Source organism: Nerophis lumbriciformis, linkage group LG36 (assembly GCF_033978685.3).
Source record: "Nerophis lumbriciformis linkage group LG36, RoL_Nlum_v2.1, whole genome shotgun sequence".
Lineage (NCBI taxonomy): Eukaryota > Metazoa > Chordata > Actinopteri > Syngnathiformes > Syngnathidae > Nerophis > Nerophis lumbriciformis.
The window spans coordinates 1,549,095-1,569,608 of record NC_084583.2 but is presented as its reverse complement, the minus strand read 5'-3'; the positions used below and the strand labels follow the sequence as shown (position 1 = coordinate 1,569,608).

Below are 20,514 nucleotides of genomic sequence, written 5' to 3'. Positions count from 1 at the left end.
AGGTGAATTTAGATAATCTCCCACGGCACACCAGACTGTATCTCACGGCACACTAGTGTGCCGCGGCACAGTGGTTGAAAAATACTGCACTAGACAACTAATGCAGAGTCAATGATAGAGTAACGCTGCACAGTACAAGCTAACAAACAACAACAATAGAGGGTGTCCTGCATTTGTATATCTATACAAGAGGAGACTGTGGACGGAAGTATTATAATGCACTGTCTAGTGCAGGGGTGTCAAACTTGTTTTCATGGAGTGCCACATCGCAGTCATGGCTGCCCTCAGAGGGCCGCTTGTAACAGTCAATGTAAGAATAATATATTATTGCCTATTAGGGCTGGGCGATATATGGAATATACTCGATATATCGCGGGTTTGTCTCTGTGCAATATAGAAAATGACTACCGGTATATCGTGATATTCGAATATACGTTCTCAATAGGGATGATACTCGAAACCGATTTTCCCGGTTGTTCGATAAGAAAAGAACCGAGTCCTCGGACTCGAATGCCTTTTTGAGAACCGGTACCCGTTATCGAGACCACTATAGTAAAGAAAAAGAGTTGGTTCTTTATTCGAATCCCTGAGAACGAATCCCGTCCCGACCAGAAATGCCCCGTGAGACATCACAAGAAATGACGTCACGTAGCTCAGTCATTAGGCGTAGATAGCAAAAGCAGGAAAAAAATGGACCGGAAAAAGCGCTCCAAGGTGTAATAAAGTTCAAAACAAAATGTTTAATCCAATGAATAACTTTACTGAGAGATTTGAGCAGGGTACAAACACATGACGAAGACTTTTACGACCAACCGGAAACATAGCAATCAGGCTAGCAACGCACCTCCTTTACAGCAGCTGTCGCAACGTTCTTAGAGCAACCGCAGCACATACATATATATACAAAATATCTCTGTTTTTTAACTTTTGTTTTTTTTTCCTTGTAAACAAAACAAAATCACACTGTATATGTGTTGTCTGTCTAATTATAAATAATGCATACGAGGCGTGTTGGCTGAGTTCTTGACATTTACTTTCACAGCGTGCTCATAACCTCATTGTTCGCTGCCGGGTGACGACATGCAACAACACTTTTCGGGGATACCGCGCATGTTCGTCATTCCCGTTGCATGCTAGGTAGTAGAGATGCGCGGATAGGCAATTATTTAATCCGCAACCGCATCACAAAAATCGTCATCCACCCGCCATCCACCCGAACTAACATTTTAGCAAATCCACACCCGCCCGCCACCCGCCACCCACCCATTGTTATATATCTAATATAGACGATGCAAGGCATTAGTGAGGTTAGAAAGCGTTTGCCTGTTAAAGAAAGGAGACCGATCCAATGCAGCAGAGACATTCAATGCGTGCCACGCATTAATATCTCTTGGCCACGCATTAGTGGCTAAGAGATATTAATGTGTGATAATATTATTTATCATTATTATAGTATTATTGTCATTTCCATTAAGAAAGTGTTGACTATTGTTGCCAATGCCCTCAGATCAGGAGTGCGTTCCTCACACTCTGTGTGCGCAGTTGCAGCAAGCAGAACGATGCTTTTAAGAAGTTAAAAAAATGTTTTAGAAAGACTAGGGCTATATTTTCGTTAGGTAAAAAAAATGTTCTGAATTTATTTCAATAAATATGAACTTGTTAACGTTATAATGCTCAAATAGGGACGAGGGCGGAGTGCACAGTGAAACAGTGAACAATTTTGCGACAAAGATGAACCTTTATTGATTGATCTGCAGCCATGACAAAATATCAGACAACCTCCATTGTCAACGACAGGCAGGAAAACAAAGATAAACACATAGCCTATGTTGTAGACATAGGCATAGGCTCATACTTTTTTAAGTTGAAATAAAAAAAAATAAAAAAAAATGTGCCTCATAAGCCTTAGGCTGTCAATCACGCGCACAAACTTAAATTAACATATGTATGTCATCCCTATTTAAACAAAAATAAATTAAATACATAATAATAATAAATTACCTGCAACTTATTGGTCAAGGCAAATAGCTGGTCTTTTTTCCCCCTGGTCTTTAGTATTCCCTTTTTTAGTTTGTCGCATACCACGTTTGCTGCCGGCGTTGCCATCTTTTTTTTTTTTTTTCTTCTGTTGTGTTGTGTTGTGGTGTGCTGCAGTGCCTAATGAATAATTGCCTGTTTCAAAGAGTGCTGCTCGTTTTTCGTATGTGGGTAACAACATTTAACTATGTATATATATTTCCGAATTGGTTCAACCGCCACCCGCCCGAATCTATTTAAAATCTTTTTTTTTCGTCATGTCACCCGCCCGACCCGCGGATTATCCGCAGACTCCGCGGTTGCGTCCGCAAACCGCGCATCTCTACTGGGTAGTGTAGATGTTATGTTCCTTAGCTCATAACATCTTTCCCCCTATAAAGAAATAATGTTAACTCAATTAAGTGTATTTCTTTTTTTAGCTTTAACTTTTCATTTTTTAGCATTGTAACCACATTTGCAAACAACTTTTCTCTTCATAGAATTTTCTTTCAATAAAGAAATAAAGTGCAAAAATGTCAAAGCATCAAAACAAACAGTTATGTCAAATAGCAGCGGAATTGCACTTTTTGGAGAGCTGTATTATTTTCAGTTTTGTGCCCAAGGGACTGATTTTATTTAACACTATATTATTATTTATACACCTATAGTGATCACAGAGACAGGTTGTTTTTGTGTTAATGTATATATTTGTTTTTCTGAAAAATCCCACTTAATATACTTTGGGTAACAACAGTCAATATTTATTTATTTTATTTTATTTTTTTAGGGGGGTAACAGTCAATATTTATTTATTTATTAGATTTTATTTGTTTCTCATATAATAAAAGTGAGCTTTTGTTAAACCAAATATTGTGTTTTTTTTCCCATATACAACAACCTATCTGGACTCGATAAGAGAATCGATAAGGAATCGGTTCGATAAGAGGATTCGATAATAGGCTCGAACTCGATAATTTCTTATCAAACATCATCCCTAGTTCTCACACAGTTGCTTTTAGCTGCGGGCATTACAATACAGGCTTTTATCACTCTTTGTTGTCTCTCCTTCTCACAGAGACATAAAACAAGCGCACCTTCTTACATACGTCACATACGTATACGCCCTCGCGGAGCAGAGAGGTAGCGGCATGGGTAACGTTAGCTGTGGTGCGAGTGGTAATACGAGAGAAAGAAGGTGCGAATCTGGTAACAAATAAAGGAAGAATTAATTCCCAAGAAAAACAGCAGGGGGTCCATCGTCTTGTAAATAATGTAAATAATTCAATGTGTATACTCTGATGTTTATCTTGTGTGATGACTGTATTATGATGATAGTATATATCTGTATCATGAATCAATTTAAGTTGAAAAACTTATTCGGGTGTTACCATTTAGTGGTCAATTGTACGGAATATGTACTGCACTGTGCAACCTACTAATAAAAGTTTCAATCAATCAATCAATCAGTCTGGCAGTGGTTTGGCTTCAAGTGGGAATATGTCGAACAGACAATCGTAATTTGTCAAGTGTGGGGCAAAAGCGTTGCTACAAAAAGTAGCATTACTGCTAATATGTAGCATCATTTGAAAAGTCACCCGCTAGAGAATGAAGAGCGTTTGAAACTCCGCATGTCAATATCTCTGTTCGGTGCCACACCAACAAAATGCCCAAGCCACCACTTCCAGATCAACTCCGTATGAAAAAAATAGTCAACAACAGAAGGAGATAACGTCGGCAGAAACCTACCACATAGCGAAGGACATACACTATTTGATTTCCTATTATGCAGCTCATTTTTATTTGACACTTATTGAAATATCTTGTGTGACATCATGCACAAAAGTGCACTTTATTTGTTTTAAACTATTGTAGTGGCGTTCTGTACAAAAGTGCACTTTAATTTAGTGTTGTTTTGATATGTCATCTTAGTGACATCATGCACAAAAGTGCACTAATAGCTTGTTTTAAAATGTCTCTGTCAATCTTGCACTTTCTGTTTTGGAAATGACATGAATGTTTGTGCCACTGCTTAATAACTGTTTAATAAATACACTTTTGGTCAATTGTCTTAGTTGTGATTTCCCTCTCTGCATGAAAGTTTAAAATGAGCATATATTAATGCAGTATGAAGAAGAATGTTTTAATGTAGACACATAGAATCATCATACTGCTGTGATTATATGCATCAACTGTTCATTCAAGGCTAAGGCAAAATATCGAGATACAGTATATACTGTATCGTGTATCGTGACATTGCCCAAAAATATCGAGATATTAAAAAACGGCCATATCGCCCAGCCCTATTGCCTATGCATTAGGTTATTTGATTTTTGTACGTACAAATTGATGGATACCTTGCTTTGACATTGTAAGTCCAGGTGACAAGCAGATATTTAAATATTTATTTTTATCTTTACAAACTATCATACGGTATATAATAACTAGAGGTGCTAAAAAAAATGTTTTTATCACATTCGAATCCCGATTTTTTTAGTTGTTTTTTTTTGACAAATTAAAAAAAAAAATAATAATTTAAAAAAAAATTAGGCCATCTCTATGCTTACTTGGTGCATGCATGTGTCATACGTCAACAACCTAAAGGAGGTTTTGTAACCTGCAAGCTGTTTTGTTAAGGTGTTGTTATTATTATACCAAATAATACATTGCAAAAATCAGTTTGAATCAAGAATCGTGTTGAATCGAGTATTGATTATGAATCAAATCTCGAAATTTGTCCTCTGCATTTGACCCATCCCCTTGTTCACCCCTTGGGAGGTGAGGGGAGCAGTGGGGAGCAGTGGGCAGCAGCGCTGGCCCCGCCCGGGAATAATTTTCCGTGATTTAACCCCCAATTCCAACTCCTGATGCTGAGTGCCAAGCAGGGAGGTAATGGGTCCCATTTTTATAGTCTTTGGTATGACTCGGCCGGGGTTTGAACTCACAACCTACCGATCTCAGGGCGGACACTCTTAACAACTATTCTACTGAGTAGGTAATCTGAGTAATCCACCTTTTTTCTCCAAACAAGAAGCGTTTGCAACCTGGCGTCACAACGCAAGGTCATCCCCACCCGTAAGGATCGATAAGAGAACCGTTTGGATAATTGGCAAGCAATTCCAAGGAATTGATATGCGAGGTGTCCAAAGATTCACACCAATAACTATTGAACATTTGTATTTGTATCAAACTTCAAAACATATAAAAAAAATGTAGTAAGAAAGATGAAGTATGCAAATTATTTCCAGGATTTAGCGGGCCTTGAGTTTGACACTTGTGGTCTAGTGTGGGCACACTTTTGTTATTTTTAAACTGACAGGCAAACAGACCATTAAAAAATTAGCTCACGCGCATGAAATATACCATATAAATTATATATATTTTCATTTTTTTTTTATATCTTTGGAAAAGGGGTAGAAAATGTATGGATAATCTAATGTTGTGACATGGTTTATAGTTGTGATGCAATATTGCTGCTATGAGTTAGAGGTGTGTTGACAAACGTCAGCATCCTGTCAATTGGTATTGCAATTAGGGATGTCCCGATCCAGGTTTTTGCACTTCCGATCCGATACCGATATTGTTTTTGCACTTCCCATCCGATACCGATACTGACCGATACCGATACTGACCGATACTGGCCTATCCGAGCATGTATTAAAGTCTAAAGTTATTTAGCCTACTTAGTTGTCAGAATCATGTTGAAAAGGGTTTTAGTACTCTTGATAACAACTAGCCAGCTGAATTAGAAGAGTTTGAATAATACACAACGGTTGGTAACAAGAAACTGACCTGTTTATTCAAGGATAAACACAAAATAGACAAAATTATACATGACAAACAGAAATGGCATCATTGAAACTAGGGCTGGGCGATATGGCCTTTTTTTAATATTGCGATATTTTAAGGCCATATTGCGATACACGATATACAGTATATCTCGATATTTTGCCTTAGCCTTGAATGAACACTTGATGCATATAATCACAGCAGTATGATGATTCTATGTGTTTTGATTGATTGATTGAGACTTTTATTAGTAGGTTGCACAGTGAAGTACATATTCCGTACAATTGACCACTAAATGGTAACACCCCAATAAGTTTTTCAACTTGTTAAAGTCGGGGTCCACTTAAATTGATTCATGATACAGATATATACTATCATCATAATACAGTCATCACACAAGATAATCACATTGAATTATTTACATTATTTATAATCCAGGGTGTGGAGGGGGGCGCCGGATGTAAGTGTCAAAAAGACAGCCAAAAGAGTTTGATATGAGAATAAATCTAAATTTAAAATATAGGGTAGAAATGCACCCATTTGCAGGAAATGTAGTCTTGATTTTCAACATTTTCTTTCAAGGCTTGCATGTCTACATTAAAACATTCTTCTTCATACTGCATTAATATATGCTACTTTTAAACTTTCATGCAGAGAAGGAAATCACAACTAAAAAAATCACTAATTTTTTCATACGGTGTTGATCTGGAAATTTTTGCCTCGGCATTTTGATGGTGTGGACGTGTGGCACCGAATGGAGATAAGCCTCTCGACAGACGTTATAATATTTGAACAATGATGACGAAAAATGTTTTCTCTGTCGTGTCCGTGTGTCGAAAATTGTTATGCGCTTATTTTTTTATTTGATGTTGTGCGTGGCATATAATTGCTATGCACAGAGGACGCTTGAGCAGTGCGTAATTGCGCACCTTAGAGGGAACGTTGGTCACACGGCTGCACTAGCATCACAGCTGACGTTAGCCATGCTGCTACCTCTCTGCTTGGGGAGGGCGTACACGTATGTGACGTATGACGTGACAGTATGTGACGTGTGTCGTGACAGTATGTGACGTGTGTAAGAAGGTGCGCTTACTGTCTGTGAGAGGGAGACAAGAAAGAGTGAGGAGAGCCTGTCGTGTAATGCCAGCAGCTAAAAGCAACTGCGTGAGAATCCACAGACCTGTGGATGTGTTGAAGGTGTGCTGGAAAATGCGGAACGGAAATTAGGGAGCAGCAGAAAAGTGGAATGTATTATTTAAATCGGTGCGTTGGAAAACACGGACCGGAGTTTTTTTTTTAAACTGGATCTGGATCGGCATTTTCCCATGCCTTGCCGATACGCATTTTTTGGCAAATATCGACGGCCGATCCGATCCAAATATCGGATCGGGACATCCCTAATTGCAATTATATGTTTTTAATAACTGACCTGTTGATTTCAAAAGTGAAGCCAACTGCTAAAGTGCTCAATCAGGAAATAGCCTCCATTGTAAGCGCACATTTGATCGCAATTATTTAATATTTAGAATTTGAAAAAAAAAAAATCCATCCCTCGTCATGTCTTTCATAATTATTGTGAACGATAAAAAAATTCCCCAAAAAATTTCAGTTCCCCTTTAATGGAAATAAGCTCTTGGGAATCACACGGTGTATGACCAAGAGAGTGTACATCAGAGCTGGGCAAATATTTAGACTCGGGGGGCTACATTGAGAGAATGTGCCTGGGGGGCCAATGTGTATGCGTGTATAAATTATTTATATACATTTAGCTGTAAAAATCTGCTGAACAGTATGTGTGTTTGGGTCCCTTTTTTTCAGGAACACTAATACCAAAAGTCACCTTGTCCAGATAGAGTTCTAAAAAAGTTATGACAGACCACCTCAAAAAAACGGAATGGAATTGTACAGTTTTTTACTGAATTGGACACCCAAAATGTACATGAAAATAAAGAAAGTGGGATTTACAATATAAACTATGAACAATAAAACACTGAATATTAACAACATATGAACATATTTTATTTCTTAGACCAGCTGCTCCATAGTTGTGTATCTTTTACATTCAAGCAAAACACAACAAAAATGTAAAAAAAAACCCCAGCAAAATATGAATGCAAAGTGTAATAAACACCTATAATATGATATTACGTGTAATATAATATATATGATGTAATACATCATATTCGGTCATTTAAAAACAGCACTGCACATCATAATGGAGGCGACAGTTTTGATGTTAAAGGTCTAACAAAATGATGTACAACGTCCGGCGAAACGCATTGAAAATCTTAAAGGGCCGCATGTGGCCCGCGGGCCGTATTTTGCCCAGGTCTGGTGTACATGGACACTGGGACTTCACATGTTGTTGTGAAAATACAAAAAAATAACTAACTAATCGAGAAATCAGACTAATTTCCTGCATAGAAACGTAATCAGAGACAGTTTTGAAACTACACCCATGTGGATGGAGATCATTTTTAACCTCGGAGATGTATTTTTTTAAACTATGGCCTAACACAAACTGCTAAAAGTTTGGACATACCTTCTCCTCATTCAATGTGTTTTCTTTATTTTCATGACTATTTACATTGTAGATTGTCACTGAAGGCATCAAAACTATGAATGAACACATGTGGAGTTATGTACTTAACAAAAAAAGGTGAAATAACTGAAAACATGTTTTATATTCTAGTTTCTTCAAAGTAGCTCTGATTACTGCTTGGCACACTCTTGGCATTCTCTCGATTAGCTTCAAGTCCACCTGTGAAGTGAAAACCATTTCAGGTGACTACCTCTTGAAGCTCATCGAGAGAATGCCAAGAGTGTGCAAAGCAGTAATCAGAGCGAAGGGTAGCTATTTTGAAGAAACTAGAATATGAAACATGTTTTTTTTGTGTTCATTCATAGTTTGGATGCCTTCATTGACAATCTACAATGTACTAAATAGTCATGAAAATAAAGAAAACGCATTGAATGAGAAGGTGTGTCCAAACTTTTGGCCTGTACTCTACATGCAAAACAATGTAGAGCTGGGGTGTTTAAACTAATTAATGATTTACATGCTAAAAAAAAAACAATGGAAAATACAAAAAATGTATTTAAATAATATAATAATCTGGAAAAAGTAATTGTTCTAATGTGTAAATATGCTAAAAAAAACAAACAATGGATCGGATGGAAAATACTAAAAATGTATTTAAATAATATAATAATTTGAAAACGGAATTGTTTTAATGTGTAATTATGCTAAAAAACAAAACAAAACAATGGATCGTATGGAAAATACTAAAAAAGTATTTAAATAATATAATAATTTGAAAAAGTAATGGTTTTAATGTGTAATTATGCTAAAAAAAAAACAATGGATCGTATGGAAAATACTAAAAATGTATTTAAATAATATAACTAGAAAAAGTAATTGTTTTAATGTGTAATTATGCTAAAAAAACAATGGATCCTATGGAAAATACTAAACAATGTATTTAAATAATATAATAATTAGAAAAAGTAATTGTTTTAATGTGTAATTATGCTAAAAAAAAACAATGGATCATATGGAAAATACAAACATGTATTTAAATTATATAATAATTTGAAAAAGTAATTATTTTAATGTGTAATTATGCTAAAAAAACAATGGATTGTATAGAAAGTACTAAAAATTTATTTAAATAATATAATAATTTTAAAAAGTAATTGTTTTAGTGTGTAATTATGCTAAAAAAACAAAAAAAACAATGGATCGTATGGAAAATACTAAAAAAGTATTTAAATAATATAATAATTTGAAAAAGTAATGGTTTTAATGTGAAATTATGCTAAAAAAAAACAATGGCTCGTATGGAAAATACTAAAAATGTATTTAAATAATATAACTAGAAAAAGTAATTGTTTTAATGTGTAATTATGCTAAAAAAAACAATGGATCCTATGGAAAATACTAAACAATGTATTTAAATAATATAATAATTAGAAAAAGTAATTGTTTTAATGTGTAATTATGCTAAAAAAAACAATGGATCGTATGGAAAATACAAACATGTATTTAAATTATATAATAATTTGAAAAAGTAATTATTTTAATGTGTAATTATGCTAAAAAATAATGGATTGTATAGAAAGTACTAAAAATTTATTTAAATAATATAATAATTTGAAAAAGTAATTGTTTTAATGTGTAATTATGCTAAAAAAAACAATGGATCATATGGAAAATACTAAAAATGTATTTAAATAATAAAATCATTTGGAAAAAGTAATTGTTTTGATGTATAATTATGCTAAAAAAAACAACGAATCGTATGGAAAATACTAAAAATGTATTTAAATAATATAATATTTAGAAAAAGTAATTGTTTTAATGTGTAATTATGCTAAAAAAACAATGGATCGTATGGAAAATACTAATCATCTATTTAAATAATATAATAATTAGAAAAAGTAATTGTTTTAATGTGTAATTATGCTAAAAAAAAACAATGGATCGTATGGAAAATACTAAAAATGTATTTAAATAATAGAATACTTAGAAAAAGTAATTGTTTTAATGTGTAATTATGCTAAAAACAATGGATCGTATGGAAAATACTAAAAATGTATTTAAATATTATAATAATTTGAAAAAGTAATTGTTTTAATGTGTAATTATGCTAAAAAAAAACAATGGATCATATGGAAAATACTAAAAATGTATTTAAATAATATAATAATTTGAAAAAGTAATTGTTTTGATGTATAATTATGCTAAAAAAACAATGAATCGTATGGAAAATACTAAAATTGTATTTAGATAATATAATAATTAGAAAAAATAATTGTTTTAATGTGTAATTATGCTAAAAAAAACAATAGATCGTATGGAAAATACTAAAAATGTATTTAAATAATATAATAATTTTAAAAAGTAATTTTTTAATGTGTAATTATGCTTAAAAAACAATGGATCGTATGGAAAATACTAAAAATGTATTTAAATAATATAATAATTTGAAAAAGTAATTGTTTTAATATGTAATTAAGACCAGGAAATGGGGGGGGGGGGGTGCCACTGAGGTGACTTGGGCACCCCTCATGCACTCTTTGCACCTGTACAAAGCAATAAGATGGAGTTTATGAAGATAGTAACTCAGCATAGGGAGGATTCTGAAATGCAGCTCCAGCAGAACAGTCCATCTAATGTTGCCGGAGAAAAGAGGGGGGAAGTTATGAGAAAAGAGAGTGGAAGGGGTGGCGAGATGAGGGCTCAGTGGGATGGCGCAACAGCAAGTAAGAGTAGAAAAGGTGGCGACGGGCCAATGCAGAGTGCAAAAGCAACAGCATGACGGCGAGCTAAGACATGGAGGAGCATAAACACTATCGGCGGGGTAATTAAAGTCGGTTTACCCTGCCATACGGACAGGAGGCAATTGATGGGCCCATCTTCACAGGGGCCTCTGCACCACTATAAATCCTGCTGCCATCGGACCACCCTCAATCGCCTTCTAGGCCTGAGAGATATTCAAGTCAAAAGGTAGCTTGATCCTGCACCAGGGCTAAAGGTTGAGATTCAAAGTAAGGGGGGGGTGCAGCTTTGCAAAGCCCAGAATGATTGCCCTGCTGGTATATTAATAGCAGACATGTATGTCACCAGAGCTCCTCTGACAAGCTAATAATCAACTTTTGTTGAAAGACAGGATGAGCGTATGGAGAAGAAGGATAAAGAAAGACTATTTTGCTGCAGTAGTCCATTATTTTTGCTGCCCTCAGTCTCCTGAAAATAAAATAAAGTGTATCTTACCTTGGATGACACAATTCTGTTGTCACAAAACTTTGGCGGGGTGAAAGGCTCGCTGGCAGAACGTGGCCGATGGCCTATGTAGATCGTCCTACTGTCCAATCTTCTTTCTTCGCCTTTGAGCTGCAAGGTGGAGCAGATGGAGATGGAGAAGATAAGGACACGGAGCAAGGCTAAATCACAGAACAAAAGGTACAAACTATTACGGCTGGGTAATTATATCTCAAATTATCGTGATCGCGATTAATTTGACTTTGATCACGGTGATCAGCTGTTAGCATTAAAGATAAATGCTTTAAAATGTGATATCGGAAATTATCGGTATCGGTTTCAAAAAGTAAAATTTATGACTTTTTACAAACCCTGTTTCCATATGAGTTGGGAAATTGTGTTAGATGTAAATATAAACAGAATACAATGATTTTTTTGCAAATAATCATTAACTTTACAATTTGATGCCAGCAACACGTAACAAAGAAGTTGGGAAAGGTGGCAATAAAGACTGATAAAGTTGAGGAATGCTCATCAAACACTTATTTGGAACATCCCACAGGTGAACAGGCAAATTGGGAACAGGTGGGTGCCATGATTGGGTATAAAAGTAGATTCCATGAAATGCTCAGTCATTCACAAACAAGAATGGGGCGAGGGTCACCACTTTGTCAACAAATGCATGAGCAAATTGTTGAACAGTTTAAGAAAAACCTTTCTCAACCAGCGACATCAGTGTGTAAAGGATATCACCACATGGGCTCAGGAACACTTCAGAAACCCACTGTCAGTAACTACAGTTGGTCGCTACATCTGTAAGAGAAAGTTAAAACTCTCCTATGCAAGGCGAAAACCGTTTATCAACAACACCCAGAAACCCCTTCGGCTTCGCTGGGCCTGAGCTCATCTAAAATGGACTGATACAAAGTGGAAAAGTGTTCTGTGGTCTGACGAGTCCACATTTCAAAGTGTTTTTGGAAACTGTGGACCAAAGAGGAAAAGAACTATCCGAATTATTATAGGCGCAAAGTTGAAAAGCCAGCATCTGTGATGGTATGGGGGTGTATTAGTGCCCAATACATGGGTAACTTACACATCTGTGAAGAGGCCATTAATGCTGAAAGGTACATACAGGTTTTGAAGCAACATATGTTGCCATCCAAGCAACGTTACCATGGACGCCCCTGCTTATTTCAACAAGACAATGCCAAACTACGTGTTACATCAACGTGGCTTCATAGTAAAAGAGTGCGGGTACTAGACTGGCCTGCCTGTAGTCCAGACCTGTCTCCCATTGAAAATATGTGGCGCATTATGAAGCCTAAAATAGCACAACGGAGACCCCCGGACTGTTGAACAACTTAAGCTGTACATCAAGCAAGAATGGGAAAGAATTCCACCTGAGAAGCTTCAAAAATGTGTCTCCTCAGTTCCCAAACGTTTACTGAGTGTTGTTAAAAGGAAAGGTGATGTGACACAGTGGTGAACATGCCCTTTCCCAACTACTTAGGCACTTGTTGCAGCCATGAAATTCTAAGTTAAATATTATTTGCAAAAAAAAAAAAAGTTTATGAGATTGAACATCAAATATCTTGTCTTTGTAGTGCATTCAATTGAATATGGGTTGAAAAGGATTTGCAAATCATTGTATTCCGTTTATATTTACATATAACACAATTTCCCAACTCATATGGAAACGGGGTTTGTAAAACGCCGCTGTACGGAGTGGTACACGGACGTAGGGAGAAGTACAGAGCGCCAATAAACCTTAAAGGCACTGCCTTTGCGTGCCGGCCCAGTCACATAATATCCACGGCTTTTCACGCACACAAGTGAATGCAAGGCATACTTGGTCAACAGCCATACAGGTCACACTGAGGGTGGGCGTATAAACAACATTAACGCTGTTACAAATATGCGCCACACTGTGAACCCACACCAAACAAGAATGACAAACACATTTCGGGAGAACATCCGCACCGTAACACAACATAAACACAACAGAACAAATACCCAGAACCCCTTGCAGCACTAACTCTTCCGGGACGCTACAATATACACCCCCCGCTAGCCCTCTTTCCCCCCAACCCCGCCCACCTCAACCTCCTCATGCTCTCTCAGGGAGAGCATGTCCCAAATTCCAAGCTGCTATTTTGAGGCATGTTAAAAAAAATAATGCACTTTGTGACTTCAATAAATAAATATGGCAGTGCCATGTTGGCATTTTTTTCCATAACTTGGGTTGATTTATTTTGGAAAAACTTGTTACATTGTTTAATGCATCCAGCGGGGCATCACAACAAAATTAGGCATAATAATGTGTTAATTCCACGACTGTATATATCGGCATCGGTCGATATCGGAATCGGTAATTAAGAGTTGGACAATATCGGAATATCGGATTTTGGCAAAAAAGCCATTATCGGACATCTCTACTTTGTATAGTTGAAGACTTACGGTCATTTGAAAACATCACTGTACATCATAATGGCAGCTACACTTTCCATCTTAAAGACCAAAAAAAATGATTTGGGGATGTCCCGCGGGCCAGATTGAAAAGCTTAACGGGCCGCATGTGGTCCCCGGGCCTTAATTTGCCCAGGTCTGCTATAGGGGTCGGCAACCTTTACCACTCAAAGAGCCATTTTGACCCGTTTCCACAAATTAAATAAAACAATGAGAGCCACAAAACTCTTTTGAAATTTAAAATGAAATAACACTGCATACAAAGGTTTTTTTTGCTATGTGCTATGTATAAACCAGGGGTCTCAGACACGCGGCCCGCACCTTAATATGGAAATGTAATGTTAGTGCGGCCCGCGAGTTTTATATGAATGGCGCTTGACAACGTCACACTTGCCAACCCTCCCGATTTTTCCGGTGGACTCCTGAATTTCAGGGAAACTATTCTCTCGAATGTATGCTGATTTGCACCCAAACAACAATAATAAGGGCGTTGCTTTACGGCCTGAACAAACAGTGTGCCAGCCCAGTTACATGTTATATGAGGCTTCTGCAGACACACACGAGTGACTGCAAGGCATACTTAGTCAACAGCCATACAGATCACACTGAGGGTGGCGATATAAACAACTTTAACACTCTTACTAATATGCGCCACACTGTGAACCCACACCAAACAAGAATGACAAACACATTTCGGGAGAACATCCGCACCGTAACACAACAGAACAAATACCCAGAATCCCATGCATCCCTAACTCTTCCGGGCTACTTTATACACCCCCGCTACCACCAAACCCCGCCCCCATACACACACACACATCAACTCCCCCCTCCGTGCGTCGGTTGAGGTGGGCGGGGTTTGGTGGTAGCGAGGGTGTATAATGTAGCCCGGAAGAGTTAGGGATGCATGGGATTCTGGGTATTTGTTCTGTTGTGTTTATGTTGTGTTACGGTGCAGGATGTTCTCCCGAAATGTGTTTGTCATTCTTGATTGGTGTGGGTTCACAGTGTGGCGCTTAATAATAAGAGTGTTAAAGTTGTTTATATCGCCACCCTCAGTGTGATCTGTATGGCTGTTGATCAAGTATGCCTTGATGTCACTTACGTGTGTGAGCAGACGCCGCATACAACATGTGACTAGGCCGGCACGTTGTTTGTTAGATGAAATAGCGGACGTAACGACTGGTTGTAGAGGACGCTAAATGCAGTGCCATCACGGCACGCCCTCAATATTGTTGTCCGGGTAAAAATCGGAGAATGTTTGAGGCAGTGAAATCCGGAAGTCTCCCGGAAAAATCGGGAGGGTCGGCAAGTATGCAGCTGAGCCGCATCAGAGTGGTCAAAGAGCCGCATGCGGCTCCGGAGCCGCGGGTTGCCGACCCCTGCACGAGGGTGTTCTTACAGAGTGCATGCTGCTTGTCATTATTGTCATGAACGCAGGAATGCACCAACATTTTAGATTTGACATGTTTCCAATTTTGGTAATAATAATAATAATAATAATGGATTAGACACTCCAAGTGCTTCGCAGAGAACGGAGAACCCATCATTCATTCACTCCACATTCACACTTGACGGTGGTAAGCTCCATTTGTAGCCACAGCTGGTAGACTGGCTGATAATTTGGTCTTTTCCGACCACCATCAAACATCCATTCACATTCACACATAAGTGTGAGCAGCACTGGGAGCAAGGGGAGTCAAGTGTGTTGCCCAAGGACACAACGGCTGTGACGAGCATGGCCGAAGCAGGAATCCAAGCTGGAACCCTCAAGTTATTGGCACGGCCGCTCTACCATCTGAGCCACGGCATGCCAAACCCGTTTGTAAGGATTCCTGACTCTGTTTTGTCTGTCCACTACTTTCACTTGAGGCAGGGAAATTCCAGTGCATGGATATTTAATGAAGAACAAAATGCTATTGACATAATTCAATCAATAATAAACAAGATACACTGCTGTATGTCTACTCAGTTCCAAAAAGGGAGAAATTGCAGTTTTAAAGCTTTATTTCTTTATTCCTCATGACTGAATAAGGTATTTAAAAACTCAACTAACTTTATCATTAGACATGATTGTCCTTTTCTACCCCTATTACAAACCCCGTTTCCATATGAGTTGGGAAATTGTGTCAGATGTAAATATAAACGGAATACAATGATTTGCCAATACTTTTCAACCCAAATTCAATTGGATGCACTACAAAGACAATATATTTGATGTTCAAACTCATAAACTTTATTTTTTTTTTGCAAATAATAATTAACTTAGAATTTCATGGCTGCAACACGTACCAAAGTAGTTGGAAAAGGGCATGTTCACCACTTTTAACAACACTCAGTAAACGTTTGGGAACTGAGGAGACACATTTTTTAAGCTTCTCAGGTGGAATTCTTTTCCATTCTTGCTTGATGTACAGCTTAAGTTGTTCAACAGTCCGGGGGTCTCCGTTGTGCTATTTTAGGCTTCATAATGCGCCACACATTTTCAATGGGAGACAGGTCTGGACTACAGGCAGGCCAGTCTAGTACCTGCACTCTTTTACTATGAAGCCACGTTGATGTAACACGTGGCTTGGCATTGTCTTGCTGAAATAAGCAGGGGCGTCCATGGTAACGTTGCTTGGATGGCACCATATGTTGCTCCAAAACCTGTATGTACCTTTCAGCATTAATGGCGCCTTCACAGATGAGTAAGTTACCCATGTCTTGGGCACTAACACACCCCCATACCATCACAGATGCTGGCTTTTCAACTTTGCGCCTATAACAATCCGGATGGTTCTTTTCCTCTTTGGTCCGGAGGACACCACGTCCACAGTTTCCAAACACAATTTGAAATGTGGACTCGTCAGACAACAGAACACTTTTCCACTTTGTATCAGTCCATCTTAGATGAGCTCAGGCCCAGCAAAGCCGACGGCGTTTTTGGGTGTTGTTGATAAACAGTTTTCGCCTTGCTTAGGAGAGTTTTAACTTGCACTTACAGATGTAGCAACCAACTGTAGTTACTGGCAGTGGGTTTCTGAAGTGTTCCTGAGCCCATGTGGTGATATCCTTTACACACTGATGTCGCTTGTTGATGCAGTACAGCCTGAGGGATCGAAGGTCACGGGCTTAGCTGCTTACGTGCAGTGATTTCTCCAGATTCTCTGAACCCTTTGATGATATTACGGACCGTAGATGGTGAAATCCCTAAATTCCTTGCAAAAACTGGTTGAGAAAGGTTTTTCTTAAACTGTTCAACAATTTGCTCTCGCATTTGTTGACAAAGTGGTGACCCTCGCCCCATTCTTGTTTGTGTTTGACTGAGCATTTCATGGAATCTACTTTTATACCCAATCATGGCACCCACCTGTTCCCAATTTGCCTGTTCACCTGTGGGATGTTCCAAATAAGTGGTTGATGAGCATTCCTCAACTTTATCAGTCTTTATTGCCACCTTTCCCAACTTCTTTGTCACGTGTTGCTGGCATCAAATTCTAAAGTTAATGATTATTTGCAAAAAAAAAAAAAGTTTATCAGTTTGAACATCAAATATGTTGTCTTTGTAGCATATTCAACTGAATATGAGTTGAAAATGATTTGCAAATCATTGTATTCCGTTTATATTTACATCTAACACAATTTCCCAACTCATATGGAAACGGGGTTTGTACAAGGTCTATGACTTGAACCAATGATAACTATTGTGTATTGAATGTACTTTTGAATGTGTTTGATAATAAGCACGTTTAGTGCACTGACCAAATTGTATAGGTCATATTTATGCTGCTAATGGTTATTTTAGCACTTTATTGCATATTGTGATTCTGACATGTATGTTGATTTATATTGTACAATATTGAAGAAAAAATTAAAACCAGTTCTGAATACTTTATAATGCAATTAGTGTTATTTAATGAAGATATTTGATTTGTGTACACATTGATTTATAAGGAGGGTCCTGGTTCTTACACAGGCCAGGCTTCTCTTTATGACGGCGAGCTAAGGAAAAAAAGCATCTAGTCCAAGGATCGTTCTTGGGAGATTCCAGCCAGGAACCCTACCACCTGTTCTGTCTGGGCTGGTAGGAGGCTCTCGAGCCGACCCGCTACACCATGGGTGTCAAACTCTGGCCCCCGCGGGCCAAATTTGGCCCGCCGTGTAATTTCACTTGGCCCTTGAGGTGATATCAAATTAACATTAAAGCTGGCCCTCCAATCCTGCCGGGAGTCTTCCAAGCGCCAGCCAGCCCAACGAGTGCTGGCCCAGTCACATGTGCGGCTTCTGCACGCACACACATTAGAATGCAACGCATACTTCGTCAACAGCGATACAGGTTACACTGAGGGTAGCCGAATAAAAAACTTTAACACTGTTAGAAATATACGCCACACTGTGAATCCACACCAAACCAGAACCCTTTGCAGCACTAACTCTTCCGGGACGCTACAAGGTGTGTGTGTGGGGGGGGGGAGGTTTGGTGGTAGCGGGGGTGTATTTTGTAGCATCCCGGAAGAGTTAGTGCTGCAAAGGGTTCTGGGTATTTGTTCTGTTGTGTTTATGTTGTGTTACGGTGCGGATGTTCTCCCAAAATGTGTTTGTTATTCTTGTTTGGTGTGGATTCACAGTGTGGCGTATATTTCTAACAGTGTTAAAGTTTTTTATACCTGCACCCTCAGTGCAACCTGTATCGCTGTTGATGAAGTATGCATTGCATTCACGTGTGTGCGTACAGAAGCCGCACTTATCTTGTGACTGGGTCTGAACGATGTTAGAATGGATGAAACGCGGACGTGACGATAGCTCGTAGAGTACGTTAAAGGTTAATTTGTTCAGTTTTCAATTTTGGCCCACTCTGTATTTGAGTTTGACACCCCTGCTCTACACATTTTCACTCTTAACCGCAGCACATGGACTGTACTGCTTTACTCTCCAAAACCTTTCTCCAAGAACTCTATTATCTGAGCTGAGATTTAAACAAGATCCAGAGACACTAAATAATTGAATTGGAACACACACAGAGCTCACAATTATTATAGTGTTCCCAACGTTAAAAGGATAAAGCCATTGTTTACAAATTTGGTAAATAAATAACCAAAACATTTATATTTTGTTGTTTTCTTACTGTACCGAAAATGAACCGAACCGTGACCTCTAAACCGAGGTACGTACCGAACCGAAATGTTTGTGTACCGTTACACCCTTAGTAACCTTGTACACGTTAATCACAGGAAGTGAGCCAACCTAGGGAGTAGGAGTAGGGTTCATTTTCCTTCTCCTTTTTGGACGTGAAAACAATGATGTTTTGTTTTTCTTCCTTCTTCCATGAAGATAGCACAGTGCATTTCTCCACCACATTGCTACAGTATCTTTCTGCACAAACACCAGCATTCCGTTATTCCCAAAGCCAATTTAAACTTCATTCTTTACCTGGCGCTGCTTTTCTTTTTTGTTTCTGCAGTGCAAAGTACACTTCAAAGCACAAAATCCTCACTTGAGAACTTGCGGAATCTGTCTGAATCACAGCCAACTTCAATTTTGAAACAAAAATGTGAGTATTTTCCACCCGGTCATCTTTCTGTGGTATTAAGAAATTGATGTTTACATACCTGGCTGACAATAACCAAACAAAGTATTGCATACAAGACTTTCTAGCAACTTCCATGCATGCTTTTGGTGCAGCAATGTTGAGCTATCCTGGCAACATGGTGCCTGTAAAAAGTGTTCAAGGCAAGCTGGGGATCTGCTTCATCTAATATAAAGCTTAACAGCATTTGGGTTGAGGGAGCCAATTATGGCGAACATCCCATCATGGCCCAGTGCCAGGGAGTGTGAGAATTAGAGCAAGCTGCAGGAATTCACACAAAACCTATATAAAATCAGAGACACAAAGTACGATAAATGTCAACATAACATACAAACCCCAAAGTTGTCACGTTGTGTAAATGGTAAATAAAAACAGAATACAATGATTTGCAAATCCTTTTCAACTTATATTCAATTGAATAGACTGCAAAGACAAGATATTTCATGTTCGAACCGGAAAACTTTGTTATTTTTTGCAAATAGGAGCTCATTTGGAATTTGATGCCTGCAACATGTTTCAAAAAAGCCGGCACAAGTGGCAAAAAAGACTGAGAAAGTTGAGGAATGCTCATCAAACACCTAATTGGAACATCCCACTTGTGAACAGGCTAATTGGGAACAGGTGGGTGCCATGATTGGGTATAAAAGCAGCTTCCGTGAAATGCTCAGTCATTCACAAACAAGGATGGGGCGAGGGTAACCGCTATGTCAACAAATGCGTGAGCAAATTGTCCAACAGTTTAAGAACAACATTTCTCAACGAGCTATTGCAAGGAATTTAGGGATTTCGCCAACTACGGTCCGTAATATCATCAAAAGGTTCAGAGAATGTGGAGAAATCACTGCACGTAAGCAATTATATTACGAACCTTCAATCCATCAGGCGGTACTGCAACAAAAAGTGACATCAATGT

General features: G+C 38.1%; 1 protein-coding gene across 10 annotated transcripts in view; it reads right to left on the bottom strand.

Moving 5' to 3' along the window:
• The window catches only part of atp11c (ATPase phospholipid transporting 11C), a 233,045-nt gene that overhangs the window by 124,992 nt on the left and 87,539 nt on the right, over nucleotides 1-20,514 (bottom strand). For all 10 annotated transcript variants that reach the window (XR_009811687.2, XM_061930439.2, XM_061930436.2 and 7 more), the window contains exon 2: nucleotides 11,579-11,698. Coding sequence is in view for 9 of the 10 variants with exons in the window: in XM_061930439.2 (XP_061786423.1) it covers nucleotides 11,579-11,698 (120 nt within the window). In the remaining variant the exon portion in view is untranslated. The remainder of the gene's footprint in view (nucleotides 1-11,578; nucleotides 11,699-20,514) is intronic.